Source organism: Gallus gallus, chromosome 33 (genome assembly GCF_016699485.2).
Source record: "Gallus gallus isolate bGalGal1 chromosome 33, bGalGal1.mat.broiler.GRCg7b, whole genome shotgun sequence".
Taxonomy (NCBI): Eukaryota; Metazoa; Chordata; class Aves; order Galliformes; family Phasianidae; genus Gallus; species Gallus gallus.
In genome coordinates, this window is record NC_052564.1 from 3,583,358 (window position 1) to 3,609,562 (window position 26,205).

Consider the following 26,205-nt stretch of genomic DNA (forward strand, 5'->3'; position numbering starts at 1 on the left):
TGGGCAGATTGTTGAAAATATTGTCCTCCTAGCACCATAAAAAGTACAGAACACACCTAAAAACAAAGGGTTGGTAACAGACACTGTATGGAAATATCAGGTAGCACCAGTGTGAGAAGGTTGTGAGCCTGAGACGCTTAACCAATGAGTGCCAGGAGAGGCTTTACCTGCGTCGGACCCAGGGTATACACTGGGATGGATTTCTCTGACTAGTTGTGCAATTTCTCCCTTGTCAGTAGGGGGTGTGCGCCCATTACTGCACTAATGAATAAACTTCTCTTCACAGAGATCTTGGCCTAAAGATCAACATTAGAAACTGTGGATTTTGAGCGTGTTTCTCACATAGATGTACAGGTGTGCCATCCTGGGCTGAGAGTGAGTTGGCCATAAACAAGTCCATCAAAAACAAGTTTGCAGTGAGAACTTCTTACAGCACAATGGGAACGTTTTGGACAGAGCAAGGCCATCTCATTTTTCACAGGACTCTCCTCCCCCAAGTCTCCAGCCTTCTGTCTGTTGTCACGGCAATGCTCTCCCAAGCCTTTGAGACAATTCCAGGCACACCTCAGGCAAAGTGTTTCTCCTTGGTCTGCTACGTAACACAGGACCTGAGGGCTGACACAACTGCAAGGAGAAAGGAAAACAGCGTGGTGCTGCAAAGAGAGCTGCACTGAAAAGACCCCGTCCTGCTGCTGCCCATGGCCGTGGCTCCAGGGAAGCAGCAGCACAACTGAAAGGCAGCAGAGAGGGAGAGGCCATTGGGCGGTGAGGGGCAGCCCCACAGACAGCAGGGCTGCAGCTCCGTGTGGCAGTTGGGCTCTTGGTTCCTGCACCCCTCCTGTGTGCAGGGCTGCTCTCTGGGATCCAGAGGAGGTGGGAGCTGAGATCAATGATATTCTGATGATTTCTTTATTGATTCAAAGAGCCAGGTTACTTTTGTCCATTAGGCTTGCCAGCCAGAGGACAAAGGTAGAAAATAAATAAGAAATGTGATGAACAGTATTGGTTCATTGGAATTAGAATTACCATAGGAACAACAAAGAGGGAGTGAGGGCGAAAGAGAAGAAATAAAGGCTGTCCGAGCTTTTCCATTTTACTGATGCCGTAGCAATATATGTCCAAAGAGTTTCCTGAGAGCTTGCTTGATCTCCTGGTTCCTCATGCTGTAGATGATGGGATTCATGACTGGAGGTACCACTGTGTATAACACAGCCACCACCAGGTCCAGGGATGGGGAGGAGATAGAGGGGGGCTTCAGGTAGGCAAACATGCAAGTGGTGACAAACAGGGAAACCACGGCCAGGTGAGGGAGGCACGTGGAGAAGGCTTTGTGCCGTCCCTGCTCAGAGGGTATCCTCAGCACGGCCCTGAAGATCTGCACATAGGACACAACAATGAAGACAAACCACCCAAAAAAGATTAAGATACTAAATATGACAAGTCCAAATTCCCTGAGGTAAGAACCAGAACAGGAGAGCTTGAGGATCTGGGGGATTTCACAGAAGAACTGATCCACAGCATTGCCTTGGCACAGAGGCAGGGAAAATATAGTGGCAGTGTGTAGCACAGCATGGAGAAGCCCAGTGCCCCAGGCAGCTGCTGCCATGGTGGCACAAGCTCTGCTGCCCAGCAGGGTCCCATAGTGCAGGGGCTTGCAGATGGCAACGTAGCGGTCATAGGCCATGACAGTGAGAAGGGAATATTCTGCTCCAAAAAAGAAAAGAAAGAAAAAAAGCTGGGTAGCACATCCTGCATAGGAGATGGCCCTGTTGTCCCAGAGGGCATTGGCCATGGCTTTGGGGAGAGTGGTGGAGATGCAGCCCAGGTCGAGGAGGGCGAGGTTGAGGAGGAAGAAGTACATGGGGGTGTGCAGGCGGTGGTCGCAGGCTACGGCTGTGCTGATGAGGCCGTTGCCCAGGAGGGCAGCCAGGTAGATGCCCAGCAAGAGCCAGAAGTGCAGGAGCTGCAGCTGCCGCGTGTCTGCCAACGCCAGGAGGAGGAACTCGCTGATGGAGCTGCTGTTGGGCATCTGTGGTTCCTGGCCATGGAGTCCTGTTCAGAGTTCAGAAGATAATGATGAGTCGATACCATTCTCAGAGACACTCCTCCTGCCACACTTTGAAAATTCATTTAACTCCATAGCATGATTTTATTTTCATGAGCTTCAGAATCATGTAAGAAGTAGAAACTTAAGAATTGTTTAGTTTCCTCTCAATTCCTATTCATATCCCAGGCTCCTGGATATTTTCCTCGTAGGAACTGTTGCCACATCTCTTTTCTTTACCCCAACTGCTCTTAGAGCCCCTAACCCTAACTTTGATGTACTTCAACTTCTGTTACAGAAATCTGTTTGATCGGAGGCTACGTACATTATTCATGACGGCAGAGAATGACAATAATTTCAGCTGGTGCTGTCATTTGGGGGAGGAGAGGCTGAAAGCACATGAGGAGATTGTTCATATAACAGCAGACAGAGAAAGGTACAATTCAGGGTTCTCAGACGTGTTTATAATTTCTGGCTCCCTTCAGATTTCTGCCTCCAATCCTTTTCCCTTCCCTTAGGGTATAAAAGAAAAATCCCTGCCCTGTCTCTCCTCTTGCAAAGAGGAGCAAACACCTTTGGAATCACCCTATGGTGCACTTAAGCTGTGATCCCCCTGCCCCAGGCAGCAGCTGTGGCAGCAGAAGGCCCCTGCCCTGCCCTGCCGGGGGGCTCCTTCCCCCCACACGTCTCCCCGCAGCGCCCTGGGCAGCTCCCCGGGCAGGCTGAGTGCTGAGCCTGGCAGGCGGCAGAGTCCCTGCCCCGGCACACAGCCCCTGGGGCACAGCAGGGACCCTGCTCTGCACCACAGCCCTGGGCACCCGGCTGCACCCCCGGCTGCACAGCCTGCAGCTGTCCTGGGGCACGCAGCTGTCAGGGCTGTGCTCTGTCACTGCAGCACAGAAGCCCTCAGCTGGAGCAGTTCCTTCTCCATGATTAGCAAAAATGGTATGTCTTCTGGCTGATCTCCTATGGGTTGTCTCAAATTTTGTGATTGCCCATTAAAAGCAGCTGCATTGCCTGCAGCAAGACTTACCTTGCCACGAGCTGTGAGCAGTCCTCCTGCCGTGAGCTCATAGGCTGTTCACACCCCATACATCCTGTAATCTCTCTGTCCTTTCTCTTCTATCTTCATGTCATCTGCAGAACATTCCCCCAGCCCTGCTGTTCTGTGCAGAAGAGCTGCTCCTGGGCACAGCTGTCTCTCTGCAGCGCTGCCCACTTGTAGGTGTTCCCTGTATCCCAGGAGCCCAGCCCAGATCAGCAGCAGAGGAGGTGATTTTCATCCTCTCGTCTCATCTCCCCTGAGATGTCCCTGGGTCTCCATGGCCGACAGCTCCTGAAAGACAACAGCATCATGTCTATGCTTTGATATCTGCTGAATTAACCACCAAATATCCAGCGTACAGTGACCAATTCCAGACATATGGTTAGTCCTACCAGAGAGTGTTTGCTGTCACAAAAAAGGCACATGGAGAAGGACAGGGAGGGGTGGACTTCCCCTGTGCATGGCAGTAGCCCATGCAGCTGCAAATGCAGCACAGGGCCATCAGGAAGGCCATGCCCTACGAGTGCCTGTGCTTCTTGGACAACCTTGAGCCCCACAATGGAACTAATGCCTTTATGCCACCATCTGAACACAAAAAGCAAAGATGGGCTATCCTGCCAGTCAGTCTAAGTTCAATGACGCTTTCCAATTAGGTTGTTTTCTTATGTGTTCTTACACTATTAGAACAGCAGCACATGCAGAGCTAGAAATGTTTGTACAGTTGCAGGCCTGAGGTCTTGTTTGGACCACGGGGACAGGGTTTAATGGCTTCCACAACAGAACTGCAGCACAAGGGGGATACAGAGTCTTTACGATGGATGGGCGAGGAGACAAGGAAGGGCGAATGCCCTCTGTGCACTGAATTCTGCCTGGGGATGGCAGAGCAGCCAGGTCAGAGTGAATGGAAATGGCCAACAGAGGAGACCAACAGTCTCCATTCCTGGCTTCCTGATCAGTAAGAGCATGTGGAAGATGTTCTCCACAGACAGATGGGAACGGTAGACCTGGTCAAGCACAAACATACAGGGAGCGGACTAGAAGAGGTCACCTGGCAGCAATGCAGAGACTTCGTCCACTGTACCTGCTGAGATGAGCTTAGGAAAGTTAGAGATCAACTGCAATTGAATGTGCCCAGGCATATCACAGACGAGAAGGGCTTGTAGAAATATGTAAGCTACAAAAGGAAGACTAGGGAGAATGTGGGCCCAGAGTAGAATGGGGCAGGGAACCTGGTGAGACAGGACATGGAAAAGACTCTGATACTCCTTTCCTTCCTGCCCTTGCTGTTAATTAGTTGGCCTGGGCTTCTTGGAATCCTAGGTGCCAGAGACAGGTGGGAAATGTCGGTTCAATGCACATGTGTCCTGAGTAAAAGAGGAGGTGATCAGGGAATACCTTAAAAAAGGGATTTCAACTTGGAAGAAAGTGACAGGAATCGCAGAATCCTTGAATGAGTTGGGTTGGAAGGACCTTAAAGAGCATCTAATTCCAACTCCCTTGCTGTGGGCAGGGCTGTCACACAGTAGATCTGGATGCCTGGGGCCCGTGACATCTTGAACGTCTCCAGGGATGGGGCAGCCACAACTTCTCTGGGCTACCTGTTCCACACCCGTCCTGCACCTCACATCATGATCTACAAAATGTAAGGAATGCCTTCCCAACATCAAATGTAAATCTCTCTTTTAGCTTATTACCATTCATGCTTTACCTACTATTCAGAAATGATGTAAAGAGTCACTCTCCTCCTTTTTTATATGAAGAAGACCATGTCTGGAACGTGGAGGGAAGGCATTATCCAGAGTGGTGCCTCCAGGAGAAGAAAGATGTCAGCAAACGGGAGTGGATTTTGAAAAGTTCACACAACCTTATTTGGTTTGGAGCACTTCCATGTGAGGAGAGACAAACAGAGGTTTTCTTTTTGAAGCTGTAAGTCTGGAAGATGTTTATGTCAACAAAATTGAAACACAGAATTGAATGAAAAAGATAGAAATCAATGTAAATGTGTTAACACACTACTCAAATTCTGATATTCTCAGATGTCCGCTTTCTTTTTTAAACTGAAAGCAGTGGTCTTTGATGGGATTTTGTGTCTACTTTTTTTTTTTTTTTCCTTGAAAAATGAAAGTCTTTTCCAGAAATGTGTTTGCAGGACAACGCAACTGCTGCTCTACCCTGCTGCGTATTTCATGTCTCTCATCCTCCAGAGGTCTCCAGCTCTCCTTAATACGTGACCATGCTGAAGGGCATGTTTTCAGCAGGCCATCTGGACACACGCTCTTCCCACCCCGTTCCAGACTTCCCCATCCCTTGTTCTTTGTTCACTCAGATACCTCCCAACTATCTGGCTGATCTGTGACCTTCAGGAACATTACGGGAACCTGCTCCATCTCTCCAAAGTCTGACGGACTCTCTTGTCAACTCATTCACTGTGATTATATCTATCCCTTCCTATCTCTGTCTAACTCATTTCTTGTACAGATATTCTGGGTGAAAGACAAAGCTCAGTAGATGCAGCTTGGACAAGGCATGCAGCTGATCACTGTGTTTTACTGTTCATTCAATTGCATCACATTTCCTTCTGTTTGTTGGCAAAAAAAAAAAAGAGAACTCTTTCATTGCCCACGTGCAGCTGGTTGTCTGAGGAAAGCCAGTGGGAGTTGGTGCAAAGGAGGTTTAACAGTGAGCAGGTGACTCCAGAGGAGAAGAGTGATGTGGGGGAAAGTGATGCAAGTCCCATGGGGCCAATGGGAGTAGAAATGGAGTGGGGAAGTTGAGGAGGATGTTTCTCCACAAAGTGACAGAGCAAAGCTCATTAGGGGACATCCTGGATCAGTATCAACTGCCAAGTGCTGCTTTAAATTCTTGTTTAAACACAACCATAAATAAATAAATAAATAAATAAATATAGAGACTTCTTAAATGCCCATCTGACTCTTGCTCTTTAAGCTTTCTCCAGATACCTCTCCAGTTAGCTGTACATGTTCTGAACACCTGAAGAAGAGGACAGGAAGGCACAAGGCACATGAGGGCTCCTTAGGTTTCAATGGGCCTCAGGTGGCCTTCGCTGCTCAGTCCATCAACCTACAGTGCAGAGAGAAGATGGCATGAAGTGCTCAAGAAGACCAAGTCAGAAGGAACAGAGAAGTTTCTTGGAGTATTAATGGGCCCCACTGAGGGCTACTAACAAGAAATCTTCCCCAGGGACTTGTTAGAGCAGATAATTGGCAGCCATGCTGACAGGCAGGCAAAGGCACTGGGATGGTGGCTGTGATGCTAAGAAAAGCCTCCTTTGTGTTATGAAGCAGAAAGGCCAAGCCCTGATCCCCAGACCCTTGGCAGGGAGATCCTGTCCCTCATGCTGGCTCAGGACCCTTCCTGGGGCAGTGAGATGGGCGTTGGTGTGAGTCAAATGAAAGACAAGGGGACAGCATCTCCCAGGCTCTGCATGGGGCACAAGGATGCCATGAGGCCCAAGTCCCATGTGGGCAGTGTATCTCATCCCAGGCTGTGGGATGTGAGAAGGGCCCAGTCTGAACAAATAGCCAGTGACAATAAAACTTGGAACTTCAGATCTCTGAGGCCTAGCTGTTTTTCACGCTCCATTTCCTCACTGGGAGTGTTTGGTTCTGGCGATGCCATGTCTGATGCTCACCCACATGCAGAGCTCCTGACTGACTGCAACACCACTGCGCTCGTATCAGCTGTGATATAATGCAGTGGTGCTGAACTCACTGAGATTTTCTCCCCTTAATTCACAGTGCTGTGACTCTGACACCACTGTAATCCTGACCACTGCCACAACTCAGTAATTCTGACATCACTGCTCACTACACCACCGAGACACCACAACGACTCAGGTGTCAGTAAGCTCCTATCCACTGCCACAGCACAGTGACTCCAACATCATCATGCTTGTACCCACTATCATAGAATCCTAGAATATCCTGTGCTGGAAAGGACACACAAGGATTATCAAGTCCAACTTCTGGCTCCACACAACTACTCAAATAGCAGACCATATCATCGAGAGTGTTGTCTGAATGCTTCTTGAACTCCTGCAATCTTGGTGCTGTAACTCCTTTCCTTGGGGTCCTCGTCCAGTGCTCTGCTTTGGACACACTCCCATAGTTTTATGTCCTTTATGTTCTGTGATGTCCAGCAGTGCACCCAGTGCTCTAGGTGAGGCTGCGGCAGTGCAGAGCAGGACAATGACCTTTGCACAACCAGGACCCCCACATCCCTGATAGCAAGACAGTGTCCCATCCCCAGTCAGTGTGTATGTCCAGGGTTGACCCTCCCCAGGTGTGGAATCAGTCCCTTGTTCTTGTTATTCTTAATGTGGTTGCTGCATGCCCTGTTCTCTAACTTGTCCACATCTCTCTGCAAGTCCTCTCCACCCTCAGTGGAGGCAACAGCACCTCCCAATTTGGTATCTTCAAAATGAGGTGTTGTCAGTGAAAGAACGTAGACGTGCCATAGCTTTGTAATGCCTTGAACTCCAGAGTATGCCACAGACGGAGCAGAGAGGAAGATCTGACTCTTCTGTTGTGAGCTCATCCATTTGGTCAGCGGAACAATACAACATGGGGACAGGTGCAAAAGGCACACTGGGTGCCCTGAAGCACAGGGCTGTGGTGGCATTTAGGATGGCCAAGAATTACCTCCCTTCTGGCCCTCAGCTGATACTCAGGAAGGAGGTGTCTATCTCAGAGATGTTCCACCACACTTTACAAGCACCAGCACACAACTAGGATCACCCCAGGCACCTTGGGCACTCACTGAGCGTGTCTGTGTGAGCAACTGCAGTCCGTCCCTGTTCAATGAAAGACCAAGCATTCAGAATGAGGGGCTCACACATAGACACCTCACTGTGCACATCTGAACTCAACTAAGAGGACTCCTGCTCCCATGGACCTCTAGGAGAACTGATCCCATTTCAGCACCAGGTTTTCCATCAGCTGATGAGATGCTGAACCCCTACGCTTGGGATGAGATGGTCAGATAGTAATAAGGACAATGGGAAATGGCTTTAAATTAGAGGGGGGAGATTTTGGCTTTCACTGTTAGGAACAAACTTTTCTACTCAAAGGAAGTGGAACAGGTTGCCCAAAGATATTCTGTGTGTGCCATCCCTGGAGACATTCAAGGTCAGGATGGATGAGATCCTGGGCAGCCTCATCTGTGGTTGGCAGTCCTGCCCGTGGCTGAGGGCTTGGAACTAGGTGCTATTTAACGTCCCCTCCAACCGAAACCACTGTATGAATCTGTAATGTTATGCCTGCAATGCCTCAGCTCTACCACTGCCCAGAACAGGGGAACTCAACCCCTCCCCATCCTTGTCTGTCTGTCTGTCTGTCTGTCTTTCTTCCTATGCATCATGAGCAGAGGTTTTGACATTTGGCATTTGCTACTCTCGTGGTCAAATTTCATTTAGTAGGAACATCCATGCTTCTGAAATTCAGGGGACTTGCTTGTTAATGGAGCTGACTTGGAAGTATGTTCTGCAGTAATGACGCTGCTGCCTTGCAGGAGCTGTGGGAGCCCTCAGCTCAGGAGGGCCGTGGATATCTCCAGGGAGAGCTTTGGGGAGAATGAAATCATCTCCTCTGCTGCTGATCTGGGCCGGGCTCCTGGGAAACAGGGAGCTCATACAAGAGGGCAGTGCTGCAGAGAGACAGCTGTGCCCAGGAGCAGCTCTTCTGCACAGCACAGCAGGGCTGGGGACATGATCTGCAGGTTACGGGGTGGAGAGAAGGGTGAGAGTTTACAGGCTGTGTGGAGAGTGAGCAAGCTGTGAGCTGACTGCAGGAGCACTACTCATTGACTTTGACAAGGTAAGTTGCTCGCTGCAGGCAATGAATCTGATTTTTCTAGAGAGATCACTAAATTTGGGACAACCCAGAGCAGATCAGGCTTCAGACACTTGGTGCTCTTTATTGTGGAAAAAGACCTGCTCCAGATGGGGGCTTCCATGCTGCAGCATCAGAGCACAGCCCTGAGGGCTGCGTGTCCCAAGACGGCTAAAGGCTGTGCAGCCGTGGGTGCAGCCGGGTGCCCAGGGCTGTGGTGCAGAGCAGCGTCCCTGCTGTGCCCCAGGGGCTGTGTGCCGGGGCAGGGACTCTGCCGCCTGCCAGGCTCAGCACTCAGCCTGCCCGGGGAGCTGCCCAGGGCGCTGTGGGGAGACGTGTGGTGGGAAGGAGCCCCCCGGCAGGGCAGGGCAGGGGCCTTCTGCTGCCGGAGCTGCTGCCTGGGGCAGAGGGATCACTACTACACTGCATCCCAGAGTGTTTCCAAGAGCACTTTGCAAGAGGAGAGACAAGGCAGGGATTTTCTGTTTCCTGTTCTTAGGGAAGGGAAAGAGTTAGAGGCAGAAACCTGAAGGGAGATGTGAAATGTGAACACATCTCTGAGAATCCTCAATTGTACCTCTCTCAGTCTGCTGTTATATGAGCAATCTCCTCATGTGCTCTCAGCCTCTCCTCTCCCAAAGGACAGCACCAGATGAGTTATTCGTCAGTTTGTTTTTCTGCAGACATGAATAATGCACTTATCCTTCAAATAGACAGCTTTCTCTAAAAGAATTTTAAGAGCACAGAGGTAGGGATGGGCACCCTGAGTGCAGACATGGTAAAGACATGAGACATGGAAACAGCTCCTATGAAGAAAATATCCAGGAGGCTGGAATATGATTAGGAAATGAGAGGAAGACTAAAGCTGCTTCAGCTTCTACTTCTTATAGAATCATGAACCTCATGAAGTTAAACACAAGTGATGGAACTAAATGAACACCCTCATTAAAGAAAGAAAGTCTTTATAGAATGGTGGGATGAGTGTCACTGAGAATGGTCTTGTCTTGTCATTATCTCCTGCACCCTGAACAGGACTCCATGCCCAGGAACCGCAGATGCTCAACAGCAGCTCCATCAGCGAGTTCCTCCTCCTGGCGTTGGCAGACACGCGGCAGCTGCAGCTCCTGCACTTCTGGCTCTTGCTGGGCATCTACCTGGCTGCCCTCCTGGGCAACGGCCTCATCAGCACAGCCGTAGCCTGCGACCACCGCCTGCACACCCCCATGTACTTCTTCCTCCTCAACCTCGCCCTCCTCGACCTGGGCTGCATCTCCACCACTCTCCCCAAAGCCATGGCCAATGCCCTCTGGCACACCAGGGCCATCTCCTACAGCAGGATGTGCCTGCACAGGCTCTTTTTGTTTTGTCTTTGTTCTCATGCAGAAGTATTCCCTTCTCACCATCATGTCCTATGACCGCTACTGTTGCCATCTGCAAGCCCCTGCACTACGGGACCCTGCTGGGCAGCAGAGCTTGTGCCACCATGGCAGCAGCTGCCTGGGGCACTGGGGTCCTTAATTCTCCTGCTGCACACTGCCAATACATTTTCCCTGCCTCTGTGCCAAGGCAATGCTGTGGATCAGTTCTTCTGTGAAATCCCCTCAGATCCTCAAGCTCTCCTGCTCACAGTCTTATCTCAGGGAAGTTGGGCTTATTGTCTTTAGTGTCCATTGTCTTATTTGGATGTTTTGCTTTCATTCTCTTCTCCTATGTGCAGATCTTCAGGGCCGTGCTGAGGATGCCCTCTGAGCAGGGACGGCACAAAGCCTTCTCCACGTGCCTCCCTCACCTGGCCGTGCTCTCCCTGTTTCTCAGCACTGCCATTTTTGCCGGTCTGAGGCCCCCCTCTCTTTCCTCCCAAGCCCTGGATCTGACGATGGCAGTTCTGTACTCAGTCATGCCTCCGACCCTGAATCCCCTCATCTACAGCATGAGGAACCAGGAGCTCAAGGATGCAGTGAGGAAAATGATATCATGGACTCATTTCAGTAGGGATAAACTTCTCATCTGTGTCTGCAAATGATTCACGGTCTTCTCCATCATGGGTTTATTTGATGTTCCTTTCTGTTTATACTATTTATTTATTTTCATTAATAATTTCATTTTTATTTGCTGTTCATATATATGTTTGTGTGTGTAATAATCATTAGTGGTAATCATGTTCCTATACATGTGTTTGGATTCCTTCCACTTCTACTGAGGCATCACCCTGCTCTGTTTCTTCTGGAGCCCATATGAACTCTGGGTCAGTGCTGACTCCCACAGCCTCTGTGTTCCATCTCTGTCTCTGCAGGCAAATGAGATGGCAGCAGGCACCGTGGAGCTCATATAGGCTGGATTACTGGAAGGTATCAGTATATTAGCTGAAGGACTTACATATTACTTCATCAAAAGGAATCAGTGTGTGCTCATCCTAAAACTTCCCAGTTTAGCTTCACTTGATGTGTGATCAGCCCTGTTTTTATCAATGAACCTGTTTCACAGAAGCTCTGAAATCACAATGGACTGCTTCTTTCTTTGCCTCCACCAGGTGCATGGACTTGTTCTTGGGCTTGGTATAAACTGTTTGGAGTCACAGTGCACCAAGATAGAAAGTTGCTGATTGTGGCGAAACACACAATGGAAATTTGCCAAAGTGGGGGGAAAGAGCTAAAAGGTGAGCCAGGGTGCACCATGATGAAGTGGAAGATGAAATAAAGGAGAGGAAGTAGGCGCTGTGAGAAGGAGGGCGTGTGGTGTCAGGGGCTGTGCTTGGGGGCACATCTCCGTACCTCTGCAGGCACGCTGCCCCACACAGTGCCTGCACAGAGCTGCCAGGGGCTGCCTATGGATCAGTGGGGTCGGGCTGTCCTGCAGAGGGGAAAGCACATGGAGACACCGTGTTGCAGGGCTGGGACTCCAAAAGCACCCTGGAACTCAGCCCCCAGCAGCACTGTGCTCACCTTGCCTGGCTCCCAGGTGCCCTCCATGCTGCTCTGTCACTGCCCCTCCTCAACAGGACAGGGGAGAAAACACAGTTAACCAGTTCCTGGGTTGAGGCAAAAAAAGCACTTTATTCTTTCCTTGCTTAATACCCACTGACAACAAATTGTGTGTGTTAATGGCTGTGCATCAAATGCAGGTTTCTCTGCACACTTTGAAACTGCTATTGAATTCAGCCTCTCTTTCACCTTGGTATATTAATTGAAACTACAGTTAACCCACAACACATTTGTCTAATATTTTGTATATTTTAATAGATTTCCAACACAGAAATCTGCTCACAGTCAATAAGGATTTAACATACCTCCTATTCCTTATTTATTTTATTCCTGTTTACTGTAATTGAAATGATTTGCTATATTTGCATTTCATCTTTGTTGTCTCACGTCCTGACCTCCTTTCCAAATATTTATCACTAACTTCCTAAATTACGCCTGTGTAGCAGTTAGTTATTTCTGTTCTTGCTGTCACACCCAGTCTGTTGTGTCACTGCAGCTCGGGTAATGATTCTCTTCTGAATTCTTTGGTCTCTGCTGAACTCCAGACCATTCCAATAACAGCTCTCTGGATACCGAAGTGAAGGTTGCTGTGTTACAGAAACACACTTATCTACCAGGTGCCAGCTGTAAGCAAAGAAACAATCCAATAAACAATTTCTTTGTGTGTGCAGTAAGAAGATGTATTTTACTGTAGCACAACATCAGTCCTGAGATTTATTGTGTTTTGTTAAGTCAGTGTTTTCAGGATCTAAATGCGAAATCAGTATTTTCCTAAAGCTTCACTACATTTTGTGCTGCTTTATGGTCAGAATGATAATTTGGATGCTTTGACAATGCATCAGTTACATAGACCAGTACAAAAATCAGTCAGGACTTATGACAGGCTTTTGGCATGGTCCCACGTCACATCCTTATCTCCGTCGAGTGATGTGTGAGATGGATTTGAAGGGTGGACTGCTGGGTAAGAATTGGGTAAGAAATTGGTTGGAAGGTCGCAGCCAAAGGACTGTTACCAAATGACATTTACCAAATGGCTGTCTGGGAAATGGGCTCCACGAGGTGGAGGCCGATCACAAGTGGTGTCCCCAGGGGTCAGCCTTGGGACCAGAGCTCTTCAACGCCTAGCAGTGGCATGGATGATGAGATAGAGCGCACCCTCAGTAAGTCTGCTGATGACACCAAGCTGTGTGGTGCAGTTGGCACGACAGAATGAAGGTGTGCCATCCAGAGGGACCTGGACAGGCTTGAAAAGTGGGCCCAAAGAAATATCATGATGTTCCACAAGATCAAGTGCAAGGTTTTGCACTTGTGTTGGAACAATCCCAGGTATGAGGGAAGAACTCCTTGAGAGCTGCCCTGCAGGGAAGGACTTAGAGGTCCTGGGAGATGAAAACCTTAACAGGAGCCAGCAGTGTGTGCTTGCAGCCTGAGAGGCCAACGGTACCCTTGGCTGCATCAACAGAGAGGTGGCCATCAGAGCGAGGCAGGGCATTATCCTTCTCTACTCAGCTCTCAGAAGGCCCCGTATGGAGAATGATGTAGAGCTTTTGGAGCAGGTCCGAAGGAAAGCCATGAGGATGATCAGAGGGCTGGAGAACCTCTGCTAGGAAGACAAGCTGAGGGAACTGGTGTAGAAAGAAATCGGAGGAGAACACACTGCAGCCTTCCAGTACTGATAGAGAGCTTAGAAGCAACAGGGTAGAAACATCTACCTTTTTTACATGGATAGAGAGTGACAGCACAAACAGGTTCCATTCTAAATTAAAAGAGGTGAGATTTAGATTAGAAACTGGGGGGATTTTTTCACTGAGACTGTGGTGAGGTCCTGGCACAGGCAGCCCAGAGAAGTGGTGGATGCCCCATCCCTGGAGGTGTTCAAATCCAGGCTGGATGGGGCCTCGGGCAGCCTGATGTAGTGCCTGATTTAGTGGTTGGCATTGCTGCCTGCAGCATGGGAGTTGGAACTAGATTACCTTTGAGATCCCTTCGTTCATAGAATCATAGAATCATGGAATCATAGAATCATAGAATCAGAAGCATAGAATCATAGAATCATAGAATCATAGAAGTGTTATAGAATCATAGAGTCATAGAATCATAGAATCATAAAATTGCTAAGGTTGGAAAAGACCCACAGGATCATCGAGTCCAACCATTTGCCCTTCACCAATGGTTCTCGCTAAACCATGTCCCTCAACACAACATCCAAACGCTCTTTGAACACCACCAGGCTCGGTGACTCCACCACCTCTCTGGGCAGCCCATTCCAGTGCCTGACCACCCTTTCAGAGAAGTTGTATTTTCTAATGTTCAGCCTGAACCTTCCCTGGCACAGTTTGTAGCTGTTCCCTCTCGTCCTATCACTAGTCACACGAGAGAAGAGGCTGACCCCCAGCTCACTACAACCTCCCTTCAGGTAGTTATAGAGAGCAATAAGGTCTCCCCTGAGCCTCCTCTTCTCCAGACTGAACAATCCCAGATCCTTCAGCCGCTCTTCATAAGGCCTGTGCTCCAGACCCCTCACCAGTTTAGTTGCCCTCCTCTGGACACGCTCCAGGGCCTCGATGTCTTTCTTCCAGTGAGGGGCCCAAAACTGGACCCAGTACTCAAGGTGTGGCCTCACAAATGCTGAGTACAGGGGGATAATTACTTCCCTGTTCCTGCTGGCCACGCTGCTCCTGATACAAGCCAGGATGCCAATGGCCTTCTTGGCCACCTGGGCACACTGCTGGCTCATGTTCAGTCTAGCGTCAATCAACACCCCCAGGGTCCATTTCCTCTACACAGTCTTCCAGCCACTCTGTCCCGAAGTCTGTAGCGTTGCCTGGGGTTACTGTGGCCAAAGTGCAGGACCTCGGCATTTGGTCTTGTTGAATCCCATCCCATTGGCTTCAGCCCAGCCATCCAGCCTATCCATGATCCCTCTGTAAGGCCTCGCTACCCTCAGGGCAGATCAACACTTTCAGCCAACTTGGTGTCATCTGCAAACTTACTGAGGGTGCACTCAATACCCTCATCCACTTCATCAATAAAGATATTAAAGAGGACAGGCCCCAGCACCGGCCCCTGGGGAACACCACTCAGTGACTGCTCGCCAGGCTGGATTTAACTCCATTCACCACCACTCTCTGGGCCCAGGCCCTCCAGCCAGTTCCTTACCCAGCCAAGAGTGTACCTGTCCAAGGCCACGATCTGCCAGCTTCTGCAGGAGAATACTGTGGGAGACTGTGTCTAAGCTTTGCTGAAGTCTAGGTAGACCACATCAACAGCCTTTCCCTCATCCACCAGACAGGTCACTAGATCATAGAAGGAGATCAGGTTGGTCAAGCAGGACCTGCCCTTCATGAACCCATGCTGGCTTAGGCCTGATCCCCCAGTTGTCCTGTGTTGTAGTAGGCATCTTGCGGGGCAACGGGATGTACGGGACAGGCCTCTCCCTAAACACAGAGAGACAGTGCTATCGTGCTGACCTTGTTGCAGAGAAAACAGGAGAAGAAGGATGAGAAAAGAATGTGGAAATGGCCAAATAAGGCACAATGTTATCTGGTGTGAACCAATCAGAGTGGGACATGACAGCGCGGTTTTGTAGGTAAAAATGTATATAAGCTGTGTTTAGTAGTGAATAAAGGCCATTTTGCTGCTCATCATATTGTTGTGTGTCTGCAGTCATTTGGCCCTGATCAGGCTATTGATCAGTGCGTGCAGAGGCCTAACGCTTGTGGCTAACATCGTTGTTGCTGAAAGCAACAGTCCCGCACGTGCCGCGTGATCTCCCTCAAGACAATCTGCTCCATAATCTTCCCTGGCACCGAGGTCAGGCTAACAGGTCTGTGGTTCCCCGGATCCTCCCTGCAGCCCTTCTTGTAGATGGGAGTCACACTGGCAAGCCTCCAGTCTTCTGGGACCTCACCCGTCAACAAGGAGCGCTGATAGATGATGGAAAGCGGCTCGGCTATCTCCTCCGCCAGTTCCCTCAGCACTCTCGGGTGAATCTCATCCGGTCCCATGGACTTGTGGCAGTCCAGTTGGAGTAGCACGTCTCTGACTGTTTCCTCCTGAATTGTGGGGGGTTTTGTCTGCTCCCCAGCCAAGGCTGTCAGGTCAGAGAGTGGAGAAACCTGAGGATAACTGGTCTGACTTTTAAAGACAGATGTAAAGGCGGCATTCAGAACATCTGCCTTTTCCTTATCCTCAGTGGTCACATTGCCAGACTCATCCAGTAGAGAATGGAGATTCTCCCTGGTCCTCCTCTTGCTGCTGAGAAACTTCTAAAAGAGTTTCTTGTTCCCTTTTACCCCAGCAGCCAGGTTGAGTTCAAGCTGGGCTTTTGCCTTTCTGATTTTCTCCCTGCACATCTTAACAACTTCTTTGTATTCTTTCTGGGTTGCCCGTCCCTGCTTCCACAGGAGGTAGATTCTCTTTTTCTCCTGGAGCCTCAAGAATAGTTCCCTATTCATCCATGCCGGTCTTCTTCCGCGCCGGCTCATTTTGCGGCACAGGGGGACAGCCTGCTCCTGCACCTTTAAGACTTCCTTCTTAAAGAGCAACCAGCCATCTTGTACCCCTTTACTCTCTAAGACCTAGCCCTAGGGCACTCTCCCTACTAGTCTCCTGAACAATTCAAAGTCTGCCCTCCGGAAGTCCAAGGTAGCAGTTTTGCTGTTCCCCCTCCTGCCTCCACCAAGAATCGAGAACTCTACCATGTTGTGGTCACTCTGCCCAAGACAGCCCCCAACCTCTACATCTCCCCCCAGACCTTCTCTGTTTGTGAACAGCAGGTCTAACGGGGCAGCTCCTCTCGTAGGTTCTCTTATCATCTGCATCAAGAAGTTGTCCTCCGTACATTCCAGAAACCTCCTAGACGGCTTCTTCTGTGCTAAATTGTATTCCCAGCATATGTCAGGAAAGTTGAAGTCCCCCATGAGGACAAGGGCTGGGGATCGCACAGCTTCCGCCAGCTGCTCATAGAACAACTCATCTATCTCTTCATCCTGGTTTGGCGGTCAATCACAGACGCCGACCAGGATGTCTGCCTTGTCGGCTCTTCCCCTGATCTTAACCCATAAGGATTCAACCTTATTTTCCCCAGTCATAAGTTCATTAACCTCAATGCACTCTTTAACATAGAGAGCCGCTCCATCACCCCTTCTTCCCTGCCTGTCCTTCCTGAAGAGTTTATAGCCATCCATTGCAGCACTCCAATCATGGGAGTGGTCCCACCACGTTTCTGTAATGGCAACTAGGTCATTGCCTGCTGCACAATGGCTTCTAACTATTCTTGTTTGTTGCCCATGCTGCATGCATTGGTATAGACACACTTTAGCTGGGCCTCTCTCCTCACCCCTAATCCTATTATCGCTTCCCCAGGCTCACCTCTAGCAGGCCTGGTTTTATCCCCTTCCCCCCTCATGTCTAGTTTAAAGACCTCTCTACAAGTCCTGCCAGCTCCTGGGCAAGGATCCATTTCCCCCTTTGAAACAGGTGATACCCATTTGCAGACCTCAGGCCAGGTGCCGAGTAGACCGCCCCATGATCAAAGAACCTGAGATTCTTGCGCTTGCACCAGCCTCTCAGCCATGTGTTTATGCGATGGATTTTCCTGGTTATTGCATTGTCTTTCCCTGCCACTGTAGGAATACCTGCAAATACTACTTGTATGCCTGCATTGTCAATTATCCTCCCCAGCCCCCTAAAGTCATTTTTTATAGCCCTCAGGGTTCTGCCAGCAATCTCATCGCTGCCAGCCTGAACTATCAATAACGGATAGTAATCAGAGGGGTGGATCAGACCAGGAAGTTTCCTGGAAATATCCCCGACCCGGGGCTCAGGGAGGCAGCACACCTCCCTGCAGGTGGGTCAGGCCGACATATCGGGCCCTCCGTTCCACTCAGGAGGGAGTCACCTACAACTATCACCCTCCTTTCTTTTTTGGAGGAGGCAGTCTTTAAGCATGGAGCACTCTAACTCCAAACAGTTTATAGCAAACCCAAGAACAAGTCCTTGCACCTGGTGGAGGCAAAGAAAGAAGCAGTCTGTTGTGATTTCAGTGCTTCTGTGAAACAGGATCATTGATAAAGACAGGTCTGTTCACACACCAAGTGAAACTAAACTGGGAAGTTATAGGTTGAGCACACACTGATTCCTTTTGTTGAAGTAATTTATTGGACCTTTGGCAAATACACTCAAAACTTCCACTAATGCCGCCTGTATCAGCTTCACAGTGCCTGCTGTCATCTCATTTGCTTGGAGATACAGACATGGAACACAGTGGGAGTTGGGAGAGAGTCTGCTATGGGAGAGTCAGCACTGACCCAGGATCATATGCGCTTCAGGAGAAAGAGAGCGGGGTGATGCCTCAGTAGAAGTGGAAGGAATCCAAACACATGTATAGGAACATGATAACCACTAACGATAATTACACACCCAAACATAACTATGAACAGCAAATAAAAATGTATCTATTAATGAAAATAAATAAATAGTATAAACAGAAAGGAACATAAAATAGGCCCATGATGGAGAAGACTATGAATCATTTTTAGAGAGAGATAAGGAGTTTATCCCTGCTGAAATGAGTCCATGCTATCATTTTCCTTACTGCATCCTTGAGCTCCTGGTTCCTCATGCTGTAGATGAGGGGGTTCAGGGTTGGAGGCACCACCGAGTACAGAACTGCCATCGTCAGATCCAGGGCTTGGGAGGAAAGAGAGGGGGGCCTCAGATTGGCAAAAAAGGCAGTGCTGAGAAACAGGGTGACCACAGCCAGGTGAGGGAGGCACGTGGAGAAGGCTTTGTGCCGCCCCTGCTCAGAGGGCATCCTCATCACAGCCCTGAACATCTGCACATAGGAGAAGAGAATGAAAGCAAAACATCCAAATAAGACAAGGACACTAAAGACAATAAGCCCAACTTCCCTGAAATAGGATTTGGAGCAGGAGAGCTTGAGGATCTGGGGGATTTCACAGAAGAACTGATCCACAGCATTGCCTTGGCACAGAGGCAGGGAAAATGTACTGGCAGTGTGCAGCAGGGAATAGAGAAGCCCAGTGCCCCAGGCAGCTGCTGCCATGGTGGCACAAGCTCTGCTGCCCAGCAGGTTCCGGTAGTGCAGGGGCTTGCAGATGGCAACGTAGCGGTCATAGGACATGACTGTGAGAAGGGAATATTCTGCCAAGATGAAGAAGACAAAGAAAAAGACCTGTGCAGCACATCCTGCGTAGGAGATGGCCCTGGTGTGCCAGAGGGCATTGGCCATGGCTTTGGGGAGAGTGGTGGAGATGCAGCCCAGGTCGAGGAGGGCGAGGTTGAGGAGGAAGAAGTACATGGGGGTGTGCAGGCGGTGGTTGCAGGCTACGGTTGTGCTGATGAGACCATTGCTCAGGAGGGCAGCCAGGTAGATGCCCAGCAAGAGCCAGAAGTGCAGGAGCTGCAGCTGCCGCGTGTCTGCCAATGCCAGGAGGAGGAACTCACTGATGGAGCTGCTGTTGGGCATCTGCGGTTCCTGGCTATGGAGTCCTGTTCAGAGCGCAGGAGATAATGACAAGACAAGAACATTCTCAGTGATACCCCTCCTACTGTTCTATAAAAGATTTTCCTTCTTCAAGCACAGTGTTAATTTTGCTCCATGACTTCAGTTTTATTTCATGAGGTTCATTAATCTTTAAGAAGTAGAAACTGTGGAGCTTTAACCTTCCTTGCATTGCCTAATCATATCCCAGCCTCCTGGATATTTTCCTCTTAAAAGCAGTTTCCATGTCTCATATCTTTACCCTGTCTGCACTCAGGGCGCCCATCCCTACCTCTGTGCACTTAAATTTCTCTTAGGGAAAGCTGCCTGTTTGCAGGGTAGTTCCATGTTCATGTCTGCAGAAAAAAAAAAAAAAAAAAAAAGGACGCTAATCTCAGCTGGTGCTGTCCTTTGGGGGAGGAGAGGCTGAAAGCACATGAGGAGATTGCTCATATAACAGCAGATTGAGACAGGTACAATTCAGGATTCTCAGAGATGTGTTCATATTTCACATTTCCCTTCAGATTTCTGCCTCCAAGTCTCCTCTTCCCTAAGAACAGGAAATAGAAAATCCCTGCCTTGTCTCTCCTCTTGCAAAGTGCTCTTTGTAACACTCTGGGGTGCAGTGCAGCTGTGATCCCCCTGCCCCAGGCATCAGCTGTGGCAGCAGAAGGCCCCTGCCCTGCCCTGCCGGGGGGCTCCTTCCCCCCACACGTCTTCCCGCAGTGCCCTGGGCAGCTCCCCGCGCAGGCTGAGTGCTGAGCCTGGCAGGCGGCAGAGTCCCTGCCCCGGCACACAGCCCCTGGGGCACAGCAGGGACCCTGCTCTGCACCACAACCCTGGGCACCCGGCTGCACCCCTGGCTGCACAGCCTGCAGCCGTCCTGGGACACACAGCCCTCAGGGCTGTGCTCTGATGCTGCAGCATGGAAGCCCTCATCTGGAACCGTAGTCTTTTTCCAGAGTAAGGAAACATGAAGTACCTTCAGCCAGATCTGCTATGGGATATCCCTGATTCTGTGATCCCCCCAGAAAAAGCAGCTTCCTTGCCTACTGCAAGAGACTTACCCCATCAAGCGCTGTGAGCAATGCTCCTCCAGTGAGCTCACATCCTACTCACACTGTACACATCCTGTAATCTCTTTCTCTTTTCTATCTTCATGTCACCTGCAGATCATGCCTCTAGCCCTGCTGTGCTGTACAGAAGTGCTCCTCCTGTACACAGCTGTCTCTCCACAGCGCTGCCCTCTTGTATGAGCTCCCTGTGTCCCAGGCGCCCGGCCCAGCTCAGCAACAAAGGCGGTGATTTCCTTTCCTCTGGAGATGTCCATGGGTCTCCATGGCTGACTGCCTCTGAAAGGCAGCAGTGTCATCACTGAATCACAGATTCACAAAATCATGGAAAGGCTTAAGTTGGAGTGAACTTTAAAGATCACCTTCTTCCCACTCCCCTGCAATGGGCATGGTTGCCAACCACCAGATCAGGCTGCCCAGCATTCCATCCAACCTGGCCTTGGATGCCTGCACAGATGGAGCATCCACAACCTCTCTGAGCAACCTGTTTGAGAGGCTCTGCACCCTCAGAGTAAAAAGATTTTCCTAACTTCTAACCCAAATCTCCCATCTGTTTGTTTAATGCCCTTCCCCCTTGACCTGTCAATATCAGACCATGTAAAATGTCAGTCCCCCTCTGTCATATTCTGGAAGGCTGCAAGGGGGTCTCCCCAGAGTCTTCTCTTATAGAAGCTTCAGAAATCCAGCTCCGTCAGACTTTCTCCATAGGAGAGGTGCTCCAGCCCTTTGCTCATCTTTGTAGCCCTCATCTGAACCTGCTCACACAGTTCCACATCCCTCCTGTATTGGGGTCCCAGGCTCAGACACAGTCCTCCAGGTGGGGCCTCATGAGGGCAGGGCAGAGGGTGGACAGTCTCCTCCCTATCCCTGCTGCCACCCCTCTGTTGATGCAGCCCAGGATACAGGTGGCTTTCTGGGCTTCAAGCGCATACTGCTTCCTCATATCCAGCTTTTCATCCATCATTGCAGAACACACTTTGAATTCAGTTCAATTAGTCACCAAATGTCCAATGGATGGAGGCTGATTCCAGAAGCAAGGTTGGTCCTATCAGAGCATGTTTGCTTAGTAGAGGTGTAAACGCATCATCTGGAAACCTCTGCCCATGGCTCTTATAAAAAGGAAACCCTGGGCTTAAAATAGGATTCATCTCCAAATAGACCCATGGGAGATGGGAGTCCTCTTTGTTTGGTTCCAATGTGTGCAATAAATTGTCTACACATGAATCCCTCTTATGAGTCCTTGGTCTTTATTCAGTGGGTGTGGAACAATTGCTCACCCAGAGGCACTCACAGGTGACCAAAATGCCTGGGGAAGGTCCACACAGGACCATGGGAGCTGGGAGTCCTCTTAGTTGAATTCAGATGCATAGAGTGAGGTGCCTGTGTGTGAGCCCTCATCTGAATCCCTGCTCTTTATTCAGCATTGACTCAGTTGCTCACACACATGCTCAGTTAAGATGAGGGTGCCTGTGGTGATCCTTCCTGTGTGTCTGGGCCTGCAAGATGTGGTGGAAGATCTCTGAGATAGACACCTCCTTCCTGAGCATCAGCTGGGGTCCAGAATGGAGTTATTCTTGACCATCCTAAATGTCATCAGATCTCCGAGTAACGGGCACCTGAGAGTGTCCCCATGGAGCATGCAGAGTTATTCAGCTGACCAGATGGATGAGCTCACCAGAAGAAGAGTCAGATCTTTCTCTAACCCCCATCTATTGCATATTCCAGAGCTTAAGGCATTACAAAGCTGTGACACACCTACATTCTCTCACTGATGACACCTTCCTTCGTTCTGGGCTCTCCCTTGCATGGCAGTTCCCTGGGGTCTCCAGCACACCTCAGCCAGATGGCAAATGCAGCTCAGGACCTTCAGGAAAGCCATGCCATGGTAGTGTCAGTGCTCGCTGGACCACTGTGAGCCCCACAATGGGCGTTGTACTTGTGTGCCACCTTCTGAACACCAGTACTGTGGTGTCGATGCAAGGCCCAACCAGGCTAAATCAAATAATGCTTCTGGCATGGGATGCTTTCTGAAGTGTCTTTACACTAAGGAGAAGACCACAAACATTAGCTCAGTGAGCTCAAAATCTCTGTGCATTTGCAGGCCCAGGGTGCTGTTTGGCTCACAGAGACATGGTGCGATGGTTCCCACCTCTGAGTTGTAGCAAAGGGGGGTGCGGACTCTTTCTGATGGATGGTCAAGGAAGTCGAGGATAGGCTGCTGCCCTCTGTGAGAGTGCACTGAGCTCTGCCTGGGGGTGGCAGAGAAGCCAGCTGAGAACTAATGGAAATGGCTTAAAGAGGAGACAGGCAGCTTCTGTTCCTTGCTTCCTGATCAGGAGGAACAAGAGGAAAGGGACAGGGATGTGTCTGAGTTACAGCTGGGATCAATTTGTTTTCTTCAGACTGTGTGGTATGATGCAGGGTTCTAGGAGAAAAACAACACTGTTAATACTCCAATGTTTATAGCTGCTACTAAGCAGAGCTGTACACAGCCAAGGCCATTGTCAGTGGAGTGCCCAAGGAGCTGGGAGGGAACAGGATGAGGACAGCTGACTGAAAGTGGCCAAAGGGACATTCTGTACCATCTGACAGCAAGCAGAAGTATTGAAAGGGGTGGGAGTTCAGCATTCTCTCTCTTCTGCTGCCCTGGGGCCAGCTGGCCATTGGTCTGGTGATGATGAGCAAGTGCTTGTGCATCACTTACATACCTATGTAAAAATAATCATAGCTGCTACAACGTTTCTTCTATGTCTCTTAGGAAATAGCTTTTTTTCAACCCACAAATTGTACTTTGCTTTTTCCCAATTCTCTTCCCCATCCCACTGGGAAGGGGGCACTGCGCAAAGCACTGTGTGGTGCTGAGCCACCGGCCGGGTTAAACCACCACAGTCATTTTGGCACCTGATGTGGGGCTCCAAGTGCTGATATAACAGCAGACCTGTCCGGAGCAAGTTAACACAGGGCTTTGTGGTAGTTGTATAAATGCTGGCCATGATGCTGATTGTTTACCTATTTAAGGGGCTCATTGAGTCATCTCATGAAACTGTACTGCACAGCTCCTTGCTTGCTGCTTGTTTTCCCCGCTGCACTGTTTGTCCACTCTGGGGGCTGGATTACGGATTTTATTTTGCTGTGCAGTTTTGCCTTGGCTTATATCACAATAAGACTGTCAGCTGACAAACTGAAGTTCTCTGTGTGTTCAGCTCTGCAGCCATCTTTGGGTTTTGGAAGTCATATTGCTGATATGATCAGTAATTACACGCTTGGCTTTGTCTCCTCAGGGTGCCCGGCTATGGAGGAGACAAGGGAGGACACTTTCCAGCAGTCCCTCGTCCTCCCTTTCATTTCTCCTTCTTTCCCTAGAGCTCGTGAGCTAGTTACAACAGCTCCTGAGAACTCTGACTAGCCATGGGATGTTCAAACCAGCATAGTCCCATTGCTACGTGTTGGTAATGTCTTTCAGGTTATGTTTCAGATTAAACAACTATTCAAGAATATGATTGAGAGATCTGCCCCAAGGCAGGATAGCTCTGCATGGCAGGGGGTGTGGGACGGTCTGGGCAGGTGCCTGGAGCAGTGGGCTACCCCAGGGGTTTGGAACTTCATTTCTGAGCAACTGTAGGATCCTGAGAAACTGGTAGAATATTTGGGGAAGGTGTGCTGTAGCCGTGCTAATTTGTGCTAAAGAGGCACAAAACATGGCAGCGTGCCCGGAGTGCTACTGTAGAGACAACAGTGCTGTGGTGAGACACACAAGACCTTCAGGTCTGCACAAATGCAAGGACTTGAGAGCAGTGTGGCAGTGTAAAGGGACCAAGAATGAAAAGAGCATGTTGTGCTGCTGTCCATGGCTGTACCTCCCCAAGATCCAGGCAAGGCAGAAAGAGAGAAGAGCTAAGGAAAAGTAGTTTTTGCAAGCTTTTTTAGTGTCTTTTAACCTACTCAGGGAACCTGGTTCCATATTTACGTGAGCTCATGGTGTGAGAAAATAGAAAGTAGATGGGAAATAAGAAGTGGAATGAATTGCAACATTTTTTTACAGATTACTGTATCACACTTGCACAAACAAAAAAAATCAAACATACATAAAATATGAAGAAGCATCAGTGGGAATCATGTGAGGAAGATGGGCACTTTATTGAAGCTGGAATAGTGCACATACTGCAACAGTTTGCTGAGGGCATGCTTGATCTTCTTGTTCCTCATGCTGTAGATAATGGGATTCAGTGTTGGAGGAACCACAGAGTATAGAAGTGCCACTGCCAGATCTAGGAATGGGGAGGATTGGGAGTGGGGTTTCACGTAGGCAAAAAAGCCCGTGCTGACTGACAGGGAGAGCACGGCCAGGTGAGGGAGGCACGTGGAGAAGGCTTTGTGCCGTCTCTGCTCAGAAGGCATCCCCAGCACAGCCCTGAAGATCTGCACATAGGACACAACAATGAAGACAAAACACCCAAATGATAAACAGACAATGAAAAGGAGTAACCCAACTTCGCTGAGGTAGGATTTTGAGCAGGAGAGCTTGAGGATGTGGGGGATTTCACAGAAGAACTGATCCACAGCATTGCCTTGGCACAGAGGCAGGGAAAATGTGTTGGCAGTTTGCAACACAGCATTGAGAAGCCCAGTGCCCCAGGCAGCTGCTGCCATGGTGGCACAAGCTCTGCTGCCCAGCAGGGTCCCGTAGTGCAGGGGCTTGCAGATGGCAACGTAGCGGTCATAAGACATGATGGTGAGAAGGGAATATTCTGCTGAGATGAAGAAGACAAAGAAAAAGACCTGTGCAGCACATCCTGCGTAGGAGATGTCCCTGGTGTGCCAGAGGGCATTGGCCATGGCTCTGGGGAGAGTAGTGGAGATGCAGCCCAGGTCGAGGAGGGCGAGGTTGAGGAGGAAGAAGTACATGGGGGTGTGCAGGCGGTGGTCGCAGGCTACGGCTGTGCTGATGAGGCCGTTGCCCAGGAGGGCAGCCAGGTAGATGCCCAGCAAGAGCCAGAAGTGCAGGAGCTGCAGCTGCCACGTGTCTGCCAACGCCAGGAGGAGGAACTCGCTGATGGAGCTGCTGTTGGGCATCTGTACTTCTCGGCACCAGGACCTGTCCAAGGAGTACAAAGGTTCAAGTCAGAGATTGCTGTGTGGAAAATGTTCATGCAATCACAATGTTGTGAACTACATTTCATGATGCTGAGTTTGCCTGGAGGGCTTCTGCACTTTTTCTCTCAAGGAAACAGTCTTGTCCCCATAGATACAGGGAAATGTGGTGTTTGTGTGAGGGCAAGTTTTCTTTACAAAATGGGTCAGATGAAGTAACTTCTAATAGAGAGGTGCTTGTCAGCATCTGTGAGCTCAAAGCCAGAAATATGTGGGTCATAAAAATTGAGTGAAATTTTTTCTGTTCTCCCTCCTCCTGCTCAGTGTGTCCATGGAGTGTTTGCTGAATTGAGTAATTCTGAGTGCTTCTGGTGCTCTCAGTATGACTGCCTAGGAGACCCAAGAGGCAAAGGGATTCACAGCTGCTTGGTGCGGAGTAAGTGGAGATGGTTGGGCATGTTTCTAATTGCTCTGAGCTTGACAAGTTAGGAGATGGAGAATGACTGCACCTCCATAACACTGTGAAAAGACGTCAGACCCTGATGAGAGCAGAGGAATCTACTACCCATCACTAAGTAGTCAGCATTTCTCAACGTACTTCAGCAATGCCTCATC

At 49.6% G+C, this 26,205-nt stretch overlaps 3 protein-coding genes across 3 annotated transcripts; all 3 read right to left on the bottom strand.

Moving 5' to 3' along the window:
• Positions 1-1,093: 1,093 nt before the first annotated feature.
• Positions 1,094-18,240, bottom strand: LOC121108045 (olfactory receptor 14C36-like). The gene is made up of 2 exons (XM_040654708.1): positions 18,231-18,240; positions 1,094-2,052 (listed from the first exon to the last, which is right to left on the bottom strand). Exons 1-2 carry the CDS (start codon positions 18,238-18,240, stop codon positions 1,094-1,096), a joined length of 969 nt encoding a protein of 322 aa, XP_040510642.1.
• A 217-nt stretch (positions 18,241-18,457) lies between these two features.
• Positions 18,458-19,782, bottom strand: LOC112530840 (olfactory receptor 14J1-like). The gene has a single exon (XM_025145375.2). The coding sequence runs from the start codon at positions 19,409-19,411 to the stop codon at positions 18,458-18,460; it is 954 nt and encodes a 317-aa protein (XP_025001143.2). The 5' UTR covers positions 19,412-19,782.
• A 5,412-nt stretch (positions 19,783-25,194) lies between these two features.
• Positions 25,195-25,572, bottom strand: LOC121107958 (olfactory receptor 14I1-like; the record flags this gene model as incomplete). The annotated part of the gene is made up of 1 exon (XM_040654566.1): positions 25,195-25,572. A coding segment is annotated over exon 1 (378 nt), but the record flags the coding sequence as incomplete, so codon positions are not given.
• Between the last annotated feature and the right edge of the window lie 633 nt (positions 25,573-26,205).